The sequence below is a fragment of the Meleagris gallopavo genome, chromosome 22 (assembly GCF_905368555.1).
Source record: "Meleagris gallopavo chromosome 22, MGAL_WU_HG_1.1, whole genome shotgun sequence".
In the NCBI taxonomy this organism is placed as follows: Eukaryota; Metazoa; Chordata; class Aves; order Galliformes; family Phasianidae; genus Meleagris; species Meleagris gallopavo.
The window spans coordinates 8,990,104-9,009,563 of record NC_139425.1 but is presented as its reverse complement, the minus strand read 5'-3'; the positions used below and the strand labels follow the sequence as shown (position 1 = coordinate 9,009,563).

Below are 19,460 nucleotides of genomic sequence, written 5' to 3'. Positions count from 1 at the left end.
AGGCTTCATCCGAAACCTTTTGTCCTCACTGCCACAAATGGGACAACTGATAGTGGTGTTTCTCCTCCCTGCTGCAGACTCCATTTGCAGGTAGATCTCTGGTGACTGTTGGCATCGGCCTTGCGTGGCAACAGTGAGCTTCAGGAAATGTGCACTGCTCACTCTCCAGGAAATGGGCAGCTTTGGGAGTGTTGGAAGGAAGAAAATCAAAGCTTCTAAATATTTTTACACAATAAACAAACATTTAGTACTTCACTAAAGATTTTCTTTATCATCTAGTAAAAGATTTAAAGCATTGGAAAACAAACCAAAGAGTAACACAAAAGAGAAAACACTTAAATCTTGTTAAAATGAAGCATCGTGCACCTGGGGAGACAGAACTGGCACCACCCTGCATTTAAATACCAAAGGTATTTAAGACAGACTGCCTCTCCTGTGGTGCCCACTGGAGTTCAACAGCTGCTCAGATTTGCAGCAGTTTACTGAAACAAGAAAGTGAGAAAGGAAAGAGCACGGATCTCCTATGCTTCATTCACTTTCTAGGAAATTCAAACCCAGAGCCACAGCTCGCGCTCTGTTTATGACAGAAAAATAATGAGAGCCTGTTCCAGTGCTTATACTTGTGTAGTTCAGAAGGCTGTCTGCTTTCACTTTAGGGCCTGGAAAGACCCCAGTGGGTTATCAGTGCAAACTCTTGCTTGGACCATGCTCTAGGAAGTCTGTGCTCCAGTAGTGCTACCCCTCTGCACCAGCGTGAGAGAAGCACATCTATCTCTATACCATGAAGAAATAAGGCAGCCAGCTGCACTGCCTCACACCAGGTTGGCACCACATCTTCCAGGGAAGTCAGCACACATTTCAAGACAAATCAAAGTGACCGGAGGGTCAAAGTGATGAGCAGAGTGCTGTGTGAACTGGAGAGCAATAAACCTCCCTGCATTCTTGTTATTATCTGTATTCAAGCTTACATTCAAAGTAGGATGCATAGGAGTGTCCCACACTGCCTGCAAGTGAAGCCAGGGCTGTGACTGTGACCCTCAGAGCCTGTCCCAGTGCTATCCAGACTCTCGTGCCCTAGTCTATGCATGGAACCATGGTTACCCCATCCCGGTAACAGAATCCTCACTTGCTCTTGCTTAACTTAATGTGGTTAATTAGGTGGCTGCCAGCCCTCTAATTTGTCAAGATCTCTCTGCAGGCTTTTCTGCAATCAAGGGCATCAACAGCTCCTCCCAGTTTCCTGTTGCCTGCAAACTTATTTAGTATACCTTCAAGTCTTGTATCCAAGATATTTATGAAAACATTAGAGATGACACTGGTTAATTCATTTAAGCATTATTTGAAACTGGAGGCATAAGAAGAGCTACTGTAGAAGTCTTACCTTTCAAGAAACCCAACTTTCAAGTTGGGAAGAGTAACCAGCCCAAAGAGGAACAGGGCCCTATGGCTTTCTTTACAAGGAAGCATATACATCACAGCTGATGGCACAGCTTATGGAGCCATCTGGGAAGCTCATTGAGCTCGTGGTAGACTGCACAGACAGCTCAGGGGAGCTCTGACATGCTCATTTTCTTGGTATCAAACTTCTTGCTGCTCAGCAGCTTGCACCACCTGTCCTGCAGCCTGGTGGGATGGCTGGCTTGCTCCAAGACTTGGTTTCATCAAGTACTGAACTCTCCCACCAGCATTAGAAAGGGGTGGCGAGAGCTCAAGGTCAGCTAGAGGTGAAGATTTCAACATCATCAAAATCCAAGACTCACCCATTAGAACGTGTTTATTTGAAAACATGTTAAAATGCCTAACTAAACATCTCAGAGTGAAAGGTTGAGCTTGGTCCCTGCCCACAGTCCATCCCTACTTTGCAGAGCCCTGCTCCTCCACACGGTGGTGGGATGAGGTTCCTCCATTTATTCAATGGCTTCCATGATTTCCATGACAAGAGTCCGTGGTCCGGTCATGATGAGGCTGCTGATGGTCTGATAGTCCAGATGCAAAACATACATGCCATTCACTGAGAAAACAAACTGGCACACCTGCAGGGAGAGGAAGGACTGGTTACATTCAGCTCATGCCTTCAACAGCAGCTTCTGCTCAGGGCTGACTGCAGCCAGAGGCTGCACTGCCAATAACTGCAAAACCCTGCAAAGCCCAAAGCATCAACACTCTATAAGCTCCACTAATAATCACTGTGCTATAATCACTGTATCATAAAAAAGAGACCAAAGGGATTTAGACTGAACTAATAGAGAGAGAAGATACTCATTTATGAGCAGTGGTTCATTTCACAGATGGAAATGAGGCACAATAATAACATTTAGCAATTTGGTAGCAAATTAGATTAGGTGAGGAGAAACAAACTAGGCTCTGGAGCAAATGAAATGAACTCACACATCTCCTTCCAACCCTGCCTGAAGCAAAAGAGTCACACTTCGCCTCTGAAGAACCCCATTATTTCAAATATCCACGTGGCTGCAGGGTTGTATCAGCTTGTGGAAATTGCTCACTCACTGCTCTTCGTCTTACAGAGTAACTGAAACTCCATTTCTTTCATTCACTCCTAAATCCAGGCTTGCAGCTCTACGCACAAAACGCATTCACGCTTAGATGGTGGGTCTAAAGAAATGTTCAAGATCTCCCTTTCTCACACCTGAGCCAGGAATATTGGGCACTACCTGGGGAGCCAAATCAAGTCATCAGTCTGAGGTTATTCTGCTCTCATGCACATGGGAAAGAGTTCCATGCAGAACCACGTTGTTAACAGCAGACAAACACAACCAGAGCACTGATTCCACCTCTGCTGCAGGAGGTGGGATTACCGTGGGGGATGTGTTCAGCCTGAAAGGCTCCAACAGGACACAAATCCTGCCCCGTGTCACTGTGAGCAGAGTACCTTCATGCCCGCAGCAGCAGCGGGTCCTCCTGGGTCCACAGCCTGGATGTGGCACGGTCTGCCTCCTCGGACCACAAAGCCCCAGCCCACAGCATCCCCCACGATCTGCAAGCAGAACAAAAGGACTTAGAACAAAGGAATGGGCTGGATAGAAGGGATGCTGCAATTCCTACTGATGCACGAGCTCTGCTTGCGATCCTAATTTCCACCTAGCGTGGGAGAGAAGACAAAAAGACCTTCACTCTTTGTTTCCAGTTGCATTAGCAATAGTTGTCATTACTTTGTGGTTTTCTCAGTCTCTCAGATAAAATGAGAACATCCTTGGGCACCAGGAAACTTTCCATATCAGTTAAATACTTCTGCCACCTCCATGCACAACAGTTGGAGACTGCTCTTGCAAATATTGGTTTCAAGGGCAGTCTTTGTTTCTCTTTTTAATCCTGGAGGTTATTTTCATTCACCTGTGCCAGTGTCTCTCACAGTATCCTTGGCAATGACACATCCCTTCTGTTTTCCCCATTTCCTCCTCCATGTTCAGCCATGGGTAAAGATTGACTTCATTTTTCCACTCTGCGTTTGTGGAAGGTTTCTGAACACGTATCACCTGAAAACTCAGCACATAGGGGTCTTGGCTCTCCTGGACTGTTCATTTCTCTTATGCCAACATGAAGTTCAGTGCAGGGCGTGCACCAAGAGCACACCAAGCATTTCTAAAACACAGGGACACTGTGCCTTGATGCAGAATTTGCAGGATAGGAGCAGCCACTCCTAACCTTTCCCATTCTGATCTCAGTTTGTCAAAGCAGTTTGCCCTAACACTGCAGCCATATGATGTGACTATAGGAGAAAAGGAATTCTCAAAGGACTTTGCACATTAGCCATATAAATAAATAACAGCAAGTGCACAGCGAAGCAGAATGCAATGAGCCATGAAAGGCCCCAGCTGGCAGAGTTGAAGGGCAGGGCAAGAGCGTTCAGGAGGAGAACGAGTGGCACATCTTCATGCATGCCACACCAACCAGCTGCTTTCTTTTCCTCATTCTTTCCCTCCAATTTCTGCAGCATAGTTAACTTGGGGATCAGATCCAAACCCACCTGAGTCAAACCAGCATAGCGAGAGAGTCTGAAATAGCCAAGCATGACAGGATCCTCAGGGCAAGAACTGTCCTGTGACATTCACAGCCCCCAGCCCAGGCAGGGCTGTCTTAATGTGGTCCTACAGCTCTAGAAATAAGGTGAAAAGCAAAAGCTCCAAACTAAGGAGCTTATTTTACTCATGACAGAAAGCCCATCATAATAAAGGAAGAACAGCCCTTGAATGTTCCCTCTTCAATTCTACTCCGTCAGAAGCTGACAGAGCATATTAATATATCTTCTCTGCAACAGGAAATCAGAAGCTGAATAAAGCAGTGCAAAGGTGACATCTCTGTGACACACAGGATGAGTGTCAAAATCCCAGCTGCCACAAGACCTGATTGAATCTACAGTTTGTGTGGAGCTGGTGATACAAAAATTGGATTTCTCCTGTCTAGGAAACATTTTCTTTCCTGGATATTCCTCTGATATATATTAAATTAAAGCGGAGGCCACAGCGGTCACTGCTACTTTCAGCAACAAGGACATGTGAAGACACTGACCCGCTGAGACACACCATGATGGAGCTGGGATGGGGTGACATGCAATCAAAGTTTCAGTGCTGAGAGGTCAGAGCAGCAAAATGTGATCAAAGCAGAAAGTGATCAAAGAGAGCTCAGTGCCATCAGAGCAGTGACACCACTCATGATGGTCACTTACAGTTAGTGTCTTCTTGACGTAGGGGGCCCCAGGGGACAGGAGCTCTTCATTGGTGACGGGTCTCTTTAGCACTAAGGCAGAAGGTGACAGATCCGATCAGAATTGAGGGTTTCCTACACTGAAGCACATAATAAGGCAGCTCATGCCCAAGGGAACAGTTGTGTCCTGTGTAGCAAAAAGGACAGTGCAGGAGCCCAGACCTGATTTGGGGTTGCACTCAGCCACAGGAGGGAAAACCAGAGTAGGAGTAATGCTGAAGTAGGGGTTGGAGTTTCCAGCGAGGGAAGTGATGCTGCTCCTCCGAACTGCTGAGACAACTTTGATCTCCTTGTTGGGCTGGACTGCAAAAATCAGAAGTAACAGTTACCCACAGAAGGAACAGATCAGTTTAGTAAACTTCCCACGGCAGCCTGACCCACATCTGAAAGATGTGCATGCACCAAATACAGCATTTGAGTTTAGGCAGAATAAAACTAGCCTTACAGAAGGACCAAGAGCCGAGCTGATGAGTTGTTTCCTGGAATGGGGAACTGTGATAGAGACTGCCACTGTACCATGACATCCACCAGCACACAGGACATGTGGCTACTTCATTAGATGTCTGGAGGAGCACCCTATGGTATATGCTGGAGCTACACCTCAGCCCTCAGATGCTCTGGTAGCATAAGCCTCGGCTTCACACCATTTAAGTATGCAGAGACAGTTACCAGAGAGAAAGCTGGTGTTGCCTGGCTCTGGGTTGAGCTTGCGGAGGCAGAAGGGGCTGTCGGGGCTCTCAGACAGAGCACGGGAGGAATTCTCACTGAGCAGCTCGGTGAGACGTCGCCGCCGTCGGAAGTTGATCCAGAACTGGTAGAGAATGTCAGAGTCCAGGAAGTGGTGCCTGTTGGAGACTGGAGAGGACAAGGGGGGAAGGAGAGGCTGAGGGAGTGTGAAAGATACGTAGCGAACATACCAAGCTATCTGGATGAATTGCTTTTAATGCTTCTGCATTATATGTTAGGGTTTTTTTTTGAGTGTCGGAGAATGCTTTGTGCAAAGAAGGAAGAACAGCAGGGCCACCTCTCCAGGAGATGCCATCTCCCACCAGTACACCACCGAGCCCCAGGAGCTCAGAGGGCTCCCTGCCTCACAGATGGAAAGCTGAAGCCCTGTAGGTGGGTGTGACCTGCAGCCCAGCTGAGCACAGCACCCTCACAACCAGCCCTGGAAACTCAGGGTGGGGCTCAGCCCTGCAGCCCAGGTCTTTGAAGGACCGCAGAGCGACAGCTCAGATTGCAGCTCAAAGCCTCTGTGGGCAGTGGATTGCTCTGGCTTCAAAGGTCACCGGCTCCAAACATAGCACTAAAAGGCCCCGTTGCTATCCCTAAGTGGGCACTTGACCAGCACTTGTTGCATGCCATGAATGGGGATTTGTTCTTGGCATGACAGCTATGCTCATCGCTCGCTTCCCTTCCTCTCACCGTGCTGAATGATCCCGTGCTCCAGCAGCGCCTGGCCCAGCTCCACCGCTTCCCTCCGGCTCTCTGCTTCTCCCTCCTGCACCAGCCACTCCACCATCTCGCAGCCCAGGAACGCCCGCTGGTACTTCACCGAGTTCTCCTCCCTCACCTTCAGGATGGAGCCCTCCACGCTCACCAGCCTGGCAGAGGTGGGACAAGCGCCCGTGATGCCACGCAGCCCGAAGCAAGGATGAGAAGAGTGGGCAAAGCCAAATCATCGCTGCCTGCGAGCGGTGGGAAGGGAGGGCGAAAGGCACAGCTGCATTTACAGGTTTGTAAATCTTCATCCCAGCAGCGGGAGCAGATGCAGAGGAATCAGTTCGGCTGCAACCTCAGCTAAAGGCTACAGTGGAAAGCTAAGCAAGCAACCGAATGCGTGCCCAAATAACAGCTGGTCCAGATGGATGGGGAAGGTGTGCTGTGGTAAGCCCATGTTCATTCTGTGGCGTGGCGGAGCTGAACGCAGTGCCTCCACGAGAGGGTGCAGCAGCCTCAGCTGTAAGAATCTCGATGCTCTCCCATCCACTGCTGAGCAAAAGCAAAGTGAAAGCAATGCAGAAGGCACGGTGAAGTAGAAATCATGCCTGTATGAAGGACAGAAATCACACCTGTCCAAAGGACATCCCTGTGCATCCCTGGAGGTGTGTGTTCAAGGCCACGATGAATGGGGCCTTGGGCAGTGTGATCTGGTGCCTGATTTGGTGGCTGGCCCATGGCAGAGGGTTGGAACTGGATGATCTTTGGGGTCCCTTTAGTCCAGCCATTCTATGGCTCAGGATCACGGAGCAGAAAGGCCCTGCTGGCCCTGTACCTGCTGGTTTTGCTGGGACACAAGTTCTAGCAGAGCTGATGTGTGTGATTGATGACCCCACTCACCACTGCTGCTCTATCAGGGAAGAAAAAGCTCTGAGGATGTTAAATTGGTTCCCAAAGTTTTCGGGCCAATCAACTTCTCACTGCTGTAGAGTGGAGAGACAGGACACCACATACCACAACCATCAACACTTGTTAGGTGACACTGTGCTTGTAGGGTAACTTTGAGTTAGGAAGCTTGCTGGGGGTCTGTGGGAGTGCTCCACTGATAGGCTTGGAAGGGGAGCAGGTATGGAGAAGGTGCATCAAAGCACGCGTTAGTTCAGAGCCCAGCTCCTCTCCAAGAAAGAGCATTTCCCAGGGTTGCAGCATACAGAATAGAAAGAGACGAGTTTGCTGTGGTTCCAGCCATGAAGCAGCACAGCGAGCACAGCTGGCAGACCCGAGGCCCTGGGAAGGGACTCACGCACTTCTCGTAAAGGCTCTGTCCTCGCATGAACACCTTCACATCCTTGCTGAGGGGGAAGGTCCCGTCGTCCTTGCGGAAGCGGTACAGCAGCTTGGCGTCCTTGTAGTCAGAGTGCTCGTCACAAACTGGAAGGAGGAAAGAAGGAGGTCACTGTATGTGGGACAGCAGCGCTGCACACAGGCTCAGCAGTGCGTTATCCTTAGCTTCTGCTATGGGAAACGTGCTGTGTCCCTCGCTATGCCTCTCGGACCACGCTGCTGAGCCAGCATCTGAGCCCTCTGTCCCCAAATCGGACCTGCGCAGCTTCTGGGAGAGGTCAGCCCTATGGGAAAGCCCTTGGGACAGACTGACTTCAAGTTTACGCTCTGACCCGGTCACTAAGAATGGGAATTTTGCCATGTGCAAGCAGACTTGGAGGAGAGGGAAAACAACTCGACATCACTGCCTCCAAAACTCCACCAAATCATCTCCATCCCTGCCAAAAACACTTGTGAATTACAATGTGTAATGACATAATGAGAAACTTTTCCCTACTATCTTGTGCCAATTCACTTGTATGGCAAGCAGACCTCAAGAGAGAGTTTTTCCTGCAGTTAGGTGCATACAACTGGGATAAAAACCCCAGCTTGATATTTACGTTGGGGATGAGAGTGGTTTATAAAGGCATGGTTATTAAATGCCTGCAACATTCAGAAGGAAAATACTGGGGATGCTGTTTTGGGATGAATTTGGCTGGAAGAGAAGACTGTACAATAACTTGACTGAAATCAAATGAAAATAAAGTGAAATATTATGGTCCAGTCTTCAAATAAGCCTTGCAAATATGATTTGAATAAAATTCAAAAGACATAAGATATTTCTTTTTTAGAACTTTACCATTTGTTCTTCTGAGTAATGTTTCGTTCTCCTTTTGTTGACAAACTCAAGGCTAAAACCTGTCAGAGCATCTTGAGTTCAGAACTTCTCCTGAGCAGTTGTGTTGGTGGGAAACAAGGGCACCAAAGCCTGAGACTCACCAGGCAGAAGGCAGGGTGAGGTGGTTGTTTTAGAAGAGAAAGCTTGGATCCTCTTCACTGAAAGGAGCGGTGATTCAGATAGCATTGCATGGGGTGATAGTTGGGAAATAAGCACACAGCCTTGACAGACAGCACCCATAAGAATCATACAGAATCATAGAATCATAATTAAAAAGGCCTGGGTTAAAAAAGACCACAGTCATCATCTCATTTCAACCCCCTGCTATGTGCAGGGTCACCAGCTACCAGACCAGGCTGCCCAGAGCCACATCCAGCCTGGCCTTGAATGCCTCCAGGGATGGGGCATCCACAACCTCCTTGGGCAACCTGTTCCAGTGCTTCACCAACCTCTGTGTGAAAACATTTTGCTACACGGAGGCCAATTTCAGTGCATTTCCAGCACGTAGTTGAGCAGCAGCTCGAAGCATATCAGCCCTTTAAAGGCAGCACAGACTATCTGCATGGAATAATTATGGTCTTTGTGGATCCCGGGGGAGAGGAGGGCAAACAGTATAGGCGGTCAACTGCAAGGCATTCAGCAGACAGTCCCATTTCCATAGGACCAACAACAACTAATGGTCCCACAAGAAGCTGGAAAACCTGCTTGTGTGTTCTGCAGGAGCAGGAGGGACGTGCCCACGATAAGCAATCAAACCAGCTCTGGCAGCCACGTCTGCACAGGTTTAGCCAACTAATGGGCTTATTGGAAATTGTTGGCTGGAGAGATGGAAAAATAATCAGTCTGAAATGTTAATGGTTAACAGTGAACTCGCTGCTTCAGTGCTATGCTTTTGTGATAAATCACAGCAGCAGAGCTGATTTTGATTCAGGGCAGCTTAATGCAAAGGACATGAAACCCAGCAAGGAGCAGATGGCAACAGAGCGCGCCGCAATGGTTGGAGGCAGCTTGTGCTGATCGCTGCAGAAGAGAGGGCAGAATTCTGTGACTGTCACCTGCTTCTGTCTCCTTGGCTCCAACCAGATGGCCACCATGTCCCAAAGACCTGGGTACAGGTTTGTAAGAAATAGCAGCCAAGGGTGGCAGCTCAGCCCCCAAAACTGCCCACCAAGGGCAATATAAAGATGCTGTTTTATTCTTTTGGTAGCAGAAGAAAAATCTAAAAATCCAAAACCAAAAACATTTTGGCCCAATGCCCTAAGATCTCTTTGGAAAACCTTATTTAAGATATATCTGAAAAAATCTTCACCGCAACTGAAAGCATTTTCATTAAAGGACCTCTGCACTTGCTTGTCCAAGCAGAAGATGCACTGCCAAAGGCAGGGGCAGGGCAGAGGGAAGCAGCCCCAGCTGTGGCTGAACATCTGCGCATCTTCCCGAGTGCTTGGCTGAAGGCTGAACATAGAGCCCAGCTGCAAGGATGTGCCTCTGCTAGGCACAAGCAGTGACATCCCCTGGGGATGCACAGAGAATGCCACACACCATGGTGGATGATGTAGTGGTCCATCAGCTTCTGCATCAGGCGGATGCCCGTCTCTCGATCTGGGGCTTCCTTGTGGTCAATCAACCAGTCCGTGAGCTCCTTCGCCACAAAGCAGTTGGGATAAGTTCGGAGGTGGTAACGCCTGTCCTTAATGAGCTTCCCATCGTGCAGGCGAAGCCTGGAGAGAGAAATGGGCACAGAGCACAGCTGGCACGGCATGGACATCTCAATTCAATAGCCCAGCCCAGCCTAGGGAATCTACCGATGGGTTGGGACTCCTGGAAAGCACCCAGTGACTTAAAAATTATGTGTAACCTCTTCACTTTTACAAACTGCATCAACACATCCCCAGGAGCCTCTTTTCAGCATCTCCTCTTCTCCCACTCCCATTTTGTGCACTTTGTAATTGTCTGAACCAGACTCGCTTTGAGCCACGCATGACTTTGTGCTCTAAATAAGCCTCTAAAATCAGCTAACCAAAGGACCAAAGTACAGGAAATAATAATTGTACATGTTTCTGTCATCTTGCATGGCTCTGTGCCTAGTTTTCCTTCCCCATGTCTGTGGAAGCAGGAACATCACTGCCTGCAGGACAAGGGCTGGGTGAGAGCACTTGTCCCTTCCAACAAGGACAAATGCCAGGCAGATCTGTGCTCTCCTGTGTTCCTGTACACACTCACCCACAGCACACGTGAGCACACTGATCCGAATCACACACATTAGTTCTAGCTCACCCAGACACAGCACTGCCTTCAGTCCATCAGCAGACCTGGCATTTTCTGGTTCAAACTGGGACAGACTGGGGCAGAGTTGGGCAGAACTACAAGTGTCCTGTCCTGAGTACCCTGATGTTATGGCTCGTCTGCAGCTCTGATGGAAAGATACATAAGAAGGAAGGCTGCTCAGGTGGGCACGGCTTTGGCTTTTCAAAGGACTTTTACAGCCAATGAAGCCACAGAGCACAGAGAACTTCTGTGTCCCAGCCAAAGCCAACGCAGCCTGGCAGGAACCTGACCAGGAGACAAATTCCTGCCCTGTAGTCTTTGCTGTTCCCAGAACATCAACCCTGGAAAGTGCCTAGTGCATACAGCAGACTCAGAGAGATGTTAAATTAATATCTTCTCTGTAACTCCAGGACATTTCTGCTTTCCAGTTATTCATTTCAGCTTACAGTTTTGTCCCAGGCTGGTATATTTTACAAAGGCATTAATCACAGCAGCATTTCCTTAATTCCTCAACTCCTTTTGTTCTTTTTGAAGAAGTTCTGTGTAGAGCACAGCATACGTGCTGTAGCCTGTTGGACAATAGCTTTAGGTACCGTACAAGAAACAATAAACCCACTGACATCTATTGGATAATAATGGATTATCCTCCAATATAGGATTAATCGGGGTCTCAAAAGTATTAAGGTAAAACCTCCGCCGAATGGAAATGTAGTAAGCGATGGCTGCAATTAGTGCTTGGGCTACTTCAGGCCAACGCAGTTCTTAGCAGGTATAGGTCCAGATGTTCTGGTAACCCCCAAAGAAACACACCAGGATGTGACAGAGAGAGAAAGAAAGCAATGCAACTGATGAAACCCAATGTACCATGCAGAGCCAGCTCCTGGCCTCCTTCAAACACTGAGCTCTGCGTCACCATTTTTCTCTCCTTACCAGGAAGATTCATTCCCACAAGTAACCAACAGACATTCTGCATATTGATTTTACCTGAAGAGAACAGCTTACCCTACCGCAGGCAGTTGCCTGCTATTTTTACAATTTTGAGCTCTTTTTCCTTCCATTATTTTACCGTGCACCCTCCAAAGCAATCACAGCTGGACAGCAGCCACCACAAGCAGAGAGGCTCCTTCTCCCCACCCAGACAGCATCCCCCAGTGCCAGGAGTGATGAGCAGGCCTTTCTGATACCTTTATTTCCTTAGGAACCAACAAGTGGGATGCCACTCTAGAGGGATGTTTGTTGAAGATAGGAACTGTTTAAGCAAGAGCCATCCATTGCTGTTAAGAGTTTGCAGAAGTCTACAAGGACCACATGTGTTTTTTTTTTTTAATATATACATACACACACACATCTTGACACTTAATGGCACAGACCATAATCACACGAGGCAGTCTAAAGCAATCTATCACCATATTGGGACAACAAAGCCAGTGAAACGATGACTGTTTCATAATCACGCTTCAAAATAAAAAAAGAAATGTTAAGGAAGAGTGTGTAATGCAATATTACGACTCTTCTACACACCAAAACCTTTCCCATGTACATATTGCTAATTCAAAAGGACAAAAAAATAAAATGCTTGCTGGAACATGACAATCAGCTGTTGTGAAACACTCCCAGTCTGGCACACCAGCTCTTTGCTAGCACATGCTCTTGCTTTGGATGGGCTGCATTGGGGAACCAACTTGTTTCTTTGTTAAGGTCACTAAGAAGACATCCTCATTCATCTCATTCATTTTGCTTAACCTTGCTGAAAGGCAACAGCTTCCTCTTGTTGGAAAAGGGGCTGGGTTTCCTGCATGGCAGCTGGACAGCTGGACCTTGGAGCTTCCCATAATGGTGGAGCTCTCAAGGATTTGAGCACAAGGCTGCATTCCCACAGTGATTAAATACAAATGAATGACCCTGAAGGTACATCATCCAAATGATCTTTTCCTATCTTTAAAGGAAGATGAAAAATCGTAAAGCTGAGTGCTCAGTGAATTGAAGCAACAGTGACAAAAGCATCTGTGCTAAATAGCTGCTGGAGATGAACACTGATGCAAAACAACTGCTGCAAAACTCAGCTCACTGCTCTCCCGTGTCTGCAAGAGCACAAAGGCTTTAGGAAGGGGAGAACCCTGGATGCACAAGGCAGCCCACCCAAAGCAGTACGAGATGCAGTCTTATTTTCCCTTTTCTATTTAAAAGCACAAATAGGAAAACAGGACTTAAATCTCAAGCAGTTCCAGCAAGAACAGCTATACATTCCAGCCTTCTCTTTCACCGGTGCTAAACAACGGAGCAGTAGGCTTCCTAAGATCATTCTGATCATGTAGTGTGATCTGAATATCAGCCCAGAGAAGCTCCCCAGGGACCACCACATCAGGTACCCACAATTCCAAACAGAGATACAAACCAGGACACATTCAGCCCTGCACCTCAAAGCAAGCCCAGTGCATCAAAATCTTCACACTCTGCTTAACAGCCTTACAATCTGAGCATCCAAATAAAAGCACTCACCTGGACAGCATCTGAAAGCACAGTTCTGTTCTTTGTAGGAGAAAACCTTCCTTCTCTGCTTTCTTTTTGAGTTTACGTGAGTTTACTAAGAATATTTCCTTTCTCAGAGTGATTAATGCAGCTTAGCAGAGTTAGTGGTGAACATCTGGTTTACCTGACAGTAATGAATCCCCAAACTGCACCCAAGGACCTGTCTGTACTTGAGAAACCCAGGTTGCAGAGGAACGTGAATTCAAAGAAAAGTAGCTGCTCCAGATCACTTCTGTGCAGATCAGCCATTGGTTGCAATTAGGAGTGACTAACTGGGCCTCTCTTACAGAATGCCACCCAACAACACTCAACACTCAGTGAAACTGCAGCGACTCACACCAGATTTTACAACTGAAACATAAAGACCAACAGCAGAAGATGCAAGGAATGCCTGACACAGCAGCCCTGCAAACACAGCAGTGACTGCAGTGGAAATTAATACTTCCATCTTTCTGGGGACAGGCTCGAGACCCAAACTCCTCTCCCACTGATTTCTTTGGGATGTGTTTGTTCCCTGACATCTCCAAGAAGCATTTCCTCACCCCTCACTTGTGCAGCTATTTCTGGCTGGGAAATGAGTCCTGACACTGAACAGACTTCATGCTGCAGCCAAAACAAACCGAGAGGGATTTGCAAACTTGCTGGCAAGCCAAAGAACCATAAAGACAGAGCAAAGGTTTGTTTGGCTGGATACAATAGTGAGGAGGAGGCAGGGCAGGAAGCAGAGAACAGGGAAAACAAATGGTTGAGATTTTCTTTAGATGCAAGAGCTGATCAAGTCTTACTGAGCGTGTGTGGGAGAAGGGTACAAGGCTGTCTTACACAGCACCTTGATTCCTTCTCCTTGGGCAAGCAGAGAAGCACAGTGCATTTAGTTCTGCTCAGTCCTTCCCTCAGACAAGGTCATCCAGCTCCCTGCCTCAGTTTCCCCATCACTACTGACCCAACCGACCTTGGGAAGATCACATCACTGCCTCCACTCTAATTGCCAGGCTGAAGAGTCCCCCAAGCACAGGCAAAGGACTCAAGCACTCAGTGCAGTGCTCAGCCATCCCTCATTCCCCTTCCAGTTAGCTGAGCTTGGTGGAACCCAGCTCTCCACCTTCCTCCCCAGCAGCAATTTGCAGCCTTTCTGTGCAGGGAATAAGCTCCCACCCCAACCCAAAGCAGAAGGATGCAGCTGCGTCGTGCCGTACTATGAGCAAACAATTGCATGCCTCCATCCCTGAGCACTCCAGGACTTTTTGCTGACATTTCACCTATCACCTGCAAAGCACAAGTGAAGAGCAATGCAGCCGTGCTGGATAAAGGCCACCTGCTTCTCTCTAACATGGAGCAGGAGTGCTTGGAGAGAGCAGCTCTGGGGCATGAAGCAGCTGAGGCTGCCCAACTCTGCTCCTCACAGCGCTGTGTTTGCAAAACAGCATGAGTTTGCCAGCACTGTGCTCCTGGGTGCAGCGGCCCCAGCTCTTCACTGAAGGCCACATCATTGCCCTTGCACGCTCACTCTTTGCAATTTTAACAGACAGCTCAGTTATTTTACTTTCTCTCTGCATACTTAGCCCCTTTTTTTGGCTATAGAACCCATTTAAACCTCAGTCACCCCGGAAGAGTACAGCGTTGAAAATACAAATGTGAATATACCTGCCCTGCCCACGGCATGGAAAAAGCCATAACTTTGTGTCTCTTGCACTGGGTTATTGAAACAAAGCAACCCACCCTTAGATCTGATGCTGCTCTTCCCTGTAAGAAAGTTAAGCTCAATGTTTGAGCCTCATTTGCAACATGAATTGTGAATGGTGTGAAGGTTTGATGCAGCCCATCCCTGGCAGCAGCTCTCTCCCATTCACTACCAAAAAAAAAAAAAAAAAAAAAAAAAAAAAGATTTAATTTCTGGAGCCAGGAAAGCAACAATTTGGAAAGACAACAGAGATGGGGCTGACCACGATGGCACTATTGAATTCCAGCCACCTTGGCCATAGGCTGTGTATTCAGTACACAGTTCTAGTATTTAGCTGGAAATTATCAGTCCTTGATACGGTGCAGATAAATAAAGCCGAGGTTGACGTGACTCACTGAGGCTGGACAACATAATGACACAGAGCTAACTTTGGGAATCTGGTGCTAGCAAACATGGGCTCCTTATGTTACTCGAGGATGTATTTTCTAGTTCTCACCCACGTTTCATAACACAACAGAATGGCTCGAGATACAAACAAGCAAACTGCTCGAGAGCTGGAAAAGCCTTCAGGCACACACCTGAAAGCAGTTCTGGTATTGTGACCCCATCCACACAGGGAACACATTCTCAGCCACACCGGTTTTGCTGCACAACAGGGTGCGTTTCTACCTTCATAAGAAGAAAGCTTAGAAATAGTTTGAGAACCAGGGCCGTAAAACAGCAGAAGTGCCCAAAGGTAGCTTTCAAAACAAAAACCCTTTGTGTTGCCCTGCTTCAGGCATGTGGCATCCAAAGGACAACTCTGCAGGGCGGTCCCCATCCCTGCTTCAGGCTCTGGGTTTGGGGCACCTTGGGGAAGTTGTTGCTCAAGGACCAAGCTTTGAAGCCGTGTTAGCGCAGAGCCCAGGCTCAGCCCTACCTCAGCTGCTCTCCGGCGATCATCACCTCCGCTCGGTAGTGCTGCTCCGTTGCTCTCTTCTTCAGCGCTCCACTCAGCGGCTCCATGCCGGGCTGCGGGCGGCTGCGGGCCGGGGGCACCGCGCAGCCCATGGGGTTAAGGGGAAGGAGGGGGGGTTGCGCCCGCGGTGCGGCGGCCGGGATGGATGCGGGGAGGATGTCGGGTCCCGCTCCCCGCCCCTCCGAAGCCGGAGGAGGAGCGTTGCAGCAATCCGGTCTGATGCTGCCCCGTGGTGCGGCTGGCACGGAGTTCTGCCGGCTGCGCGCTTCGCTTTGCGGCAGGACGGACAAAGCCGAGCAACAGCAGCAGCCCCCTCTTTGCGCTGCACCTTTCCTTTATTTGGTTCGAGATGGAGCATTCCCCACCACAACTCACACCACGCGCTGGCATCTGGCTCCCAACTCCTTCTCTAGGTTTTTCCTTCTCACCTGCTGGAAAACGGGCTCCGAGCAACTTGGCTCCTTTATCTTTGTAGCAACCATCATAGGGGTTTGGTGGGAGAGCTGAACCGAGGTCTGGGGCCCTGAGCACAAGAAAGATGCATTGCTGCTGGAGCGGGGCCGGAGGAGGGCATGCAGATTGCTCAGAGGGCTGCAGCAGCTCTGCTATGAAGGCAGGCTGAGAGCCAGGGGTGTTCAGCCAGGAGAAGGCTCCAGGAAGACTTCATTGTGACCTTTCAGTGTTCAAAAGGAGCTTATAAGCAGGAGGAGAGTGACTTTTTACACAAGCAGATAGTGATAATGCAAGGCGGAATGGCTGAGAAGTCTTTAAGGTCCTTTCCGACCCAACCATTCTGTGATTCTATGAATAGAAGAGCTGGCACTGAGCAATCTGGGACTGTACCAAGGCCAAGCTGTTTGTCTGTGTGATGCTCCTGGCTTTGGCCATTACATCTGTCCCAGGCACCCATTCCTGCCTCAGCTTCCACAGCCATTTTCATTACCTGAGATTTTCCTCTGCTTATCTTGTAGTGATAGCACCAAGTAAATAAGCAGAGGAACTGGGATGTGGAAGCGGTTAATTACAGCTATCACTGCCTTTAGTTGCATGTGCAACTCTATTTTCATTAGTTAGACCCGGAGTGTAAGCTGCTGGCTGGGGAAGAGGGCAGAACTTAGAAATGCAAAGGAGAGGGGGAAGGGGAAGGAAATGATATCAGCAAAGGGCATTCCAAATCAAAGCTTAATAAAGCAGCAGTAAACTCTGTCCATCTCCCTTTCCTTAGGGGCCCACCTGCCTATTGTTTACAGTACCAGGATGCTCTGTGCCCACAGCATCTTCCTTACCTTTCCTGACCCCTCTCCCAGGAGCAAATCCCTGAGACATTTCCCTTTCGTCATGGAGACCTATAAGAGAGATTTCAGATGATGACGCCTGGGCTGCCCCCCAACACAACCCTCCATCAGGTTTTCATCACCTTACACCACGACTTGTCACACTGCACACATCCTTCGCTCTGACCAGAATGTGAGCTCTCTGCAGAGGGTCCCACCAGCAGCAGTGCCCCTATGCCAGCTCTAGGAGCACATTGCCCATTTCAGGGGAGGACCAAGATGGAAATTGGGAAGCATTTCTTCTCTGAAAAGCATTGATGCAGTGGCACAGCTTCCCAGGGGGTGGTGGGACCGCCATCCCTGGAGGTGTTCCAGAGCCATGGAGATGTGGCACTGAGGGATGTGGTGAGGTGGGGTTGGACTTGGGGGATCTTAGAGGTCTTTTCCAACCTCAATGATTCTGCGATTCTATGATCTTCATCTCCCCAAGCAGACAGAGAGAAGGTGGAAGAAGATGATTCTGCACATAGAGGTGGGGGCAGAGTGAGGATGGAAGATCTGACATGGGATGCAGATGCCTGCAGCTGTGTTCCCCCAACTCTATGCTGACCAAAGAGCAGAACAAGCCCCAGCCACAGCACTCCTGTCCAAGGCAAACAGCAGCATCCAGGGCTGCACCAACAACGCTGCTTCTATCCCAACCCTCCCAGACATCCCCTCTCCCATGCGTGGGGAACACAGGCTGCCCTTGTGTGCCTTGGGTAGGCTCAGCCCACAGCCCAGTGCCACACCAACACACTGCTGCCAGTGAGCAAATAGCAGTTCCAGCATCACACCCTTCTGATTTCACAGCCCCAGCGGTCACCAACTCATGTGTTGTTAAACCTACTGCGTTTATCCTCACTGACTTTGATTCAGTTTAGCAAAAAGGGGATTCACAGCCAAAAGGTCCGACAGAGGCTGAGAGGTTTGGGCAGATGTATCACTTTCTGCTGGTGGAACACGAGCCCACTGGTCAACAGTTTCTCATTAGGCAGTTATAAATCTAAGCTGGAGATTTCACATCATCGAGCATCCTTCATTTGGCTCCAGAAAACAAGTGAGGATATGTTAGGGCAAAACATAGTGCTATTTTCCAATGTAAAGACTGCTAACCCCAAGCAATGAAACTAAAGGAAAAAAACAGACTGCTTGGCTTCAAAACAGCCACTGAAGGGATCTTTGTGTCCTTCAACATTTTGAGATCTCAGCTCAGAGTTCTCTAAAAAGTACAAAGAATTGAATCCTACCTTGCAAAAAAGAAAACAAGGAATACAATCCAACCAATAAGCCACCAAAACCAAGAAAGCAATGAAAAGAAACCCAAAATTATCCCACAGTTGCATTGCTTCATGGATCCACAGCCATAATGAGAACAAACACCGACATGTGTAACAAACTGATGAATGGTCTCATTAAAAATAAAAATAACAAACCAAAACAAAACCAAAACCCGCACAAATTGAAGCAAAGGACGACAGAAAAACCACTCTTATGCAGCACAACGTGGAACCTGCATCACCTCCATTTCCCCATTCCTCACCAGCTGCCAGAAGGAACTTTACAACTTCCAATTGCCCTTAACTTTCACCCCCCAGCGCCAGTGCTGGGTACGAGGATTCAGAGCAGGTCTGACAGGTTTGGCTCTGCTGCTCACCTTTGGGTGAGGCTGTCACTGCCGTGTTAAGCTGGGAGCTGCAGAGCACAGCGACAGGGACACGAACCCACCTGGTCCCTCCTTGGGGTCAGAGGGATCCGTACCACAAAGGCTTGGCACAGCGTGAAAGTGCAATGTGGGACAGGATGGGAGAGCAGCTAAGCAGAGACAGCAGAACCAAACATCACCCTGAATTCAGCTGCTCAGCGCTCCCTTACAGCCAGGTTCCTTCTGCAGCCAAGCACAAGGATGCAATTCCCTCTAGAGGAAGGAAGGGGAAGTAAGCATTCCTTCGACCTGCGCTGGACTACCAGAGCAGCTGAGCCCATTGCCCTTCTGTGATCCATTCTGCACTTCACTGCAAGGTTTGTGGCCAACCCAGAGACAAGTTTAGGTCTCCCCACTGGTTTTAGGTTCAGACTCTATTCTTGCCTGCACTGCGGAGCCTATGTTGAGTGGCGAAGTCCTGGTGAGGAGGACTAAATTTGCCATTCAAGTGCAGCACATTGCAGGTACAGGGAATTGCTGCAGTCAGCAGGAAATCTGTGAGCAGAGTTAAAGGGGCAAATCCTGCAGGAAGGGCAACAAGCTTACGTGCAATGAGCACAGATTGCTGTCAAGAAGTGAATTTCTATTTCAACATTAATCACAACATCCCACATACAGCCCGG

General features: G+C 48.6%; 1 protein-coding gene across 1 annotated transcript; it reads right to left on the bottom strand.

Annotated features, from left to right (window-relative positions):
* Positions 1–222: 222 nt before the first annotated feature.
* On the bottom strand, positions 223–16,341 carry LOC100548925 (DEP domain-containing mTOR-interacting protein-like). Its single transcript, XM_010722405.4, has 9 exons — positions 15,781–16,341; positions 9,926–10,104; positions 7,470–7,593; positions 6,148–6,326; positions 5,392–5,577; positions 4,885–5,025; positions 4,685–4,755; positions 2,891–2,995; positions 223–2,033 (listed from the first exon to the last, which is right to left on the bottom strand). Exons 1-9 carry the CDS (start codon positions 15,909–15,911, stop codon positions 1,908–1,910), a joined length of 1,242 nt encoding a protein of 413 aa, XP_010720707.2. The 5' UTR covers positions 15,912–16,341; the 3' UTR covers positions 223–1,907.
* Positions 16,342–19,460: the final 3,119 nt, after the last annotated feature.

Coding starts and splice junctions, on each gene's coding strand:
- LOC100548925 (XM_010722405.4), bottom strand. CDS start 15,911: ATGGGCTGCGCGGTGCCCCCGGCCCGCAGCCGCCCGCAGCCCGGCATG. Junction 6,327..7,469: donor GGACAGAGCCTTTACGAGAA/GTGCGTGAGTCC, acceptor CACCTCTGCCAG/GCTGGTGAGCGTGGAGGGCT. Junction 2,034..2,890: donor CTGCTGCTGCGGGCATGAAG/GTACTCTGCTCA, acceptor CTCTCCCTGCAG/GTGTGCCAGTTTGTTTTCTC.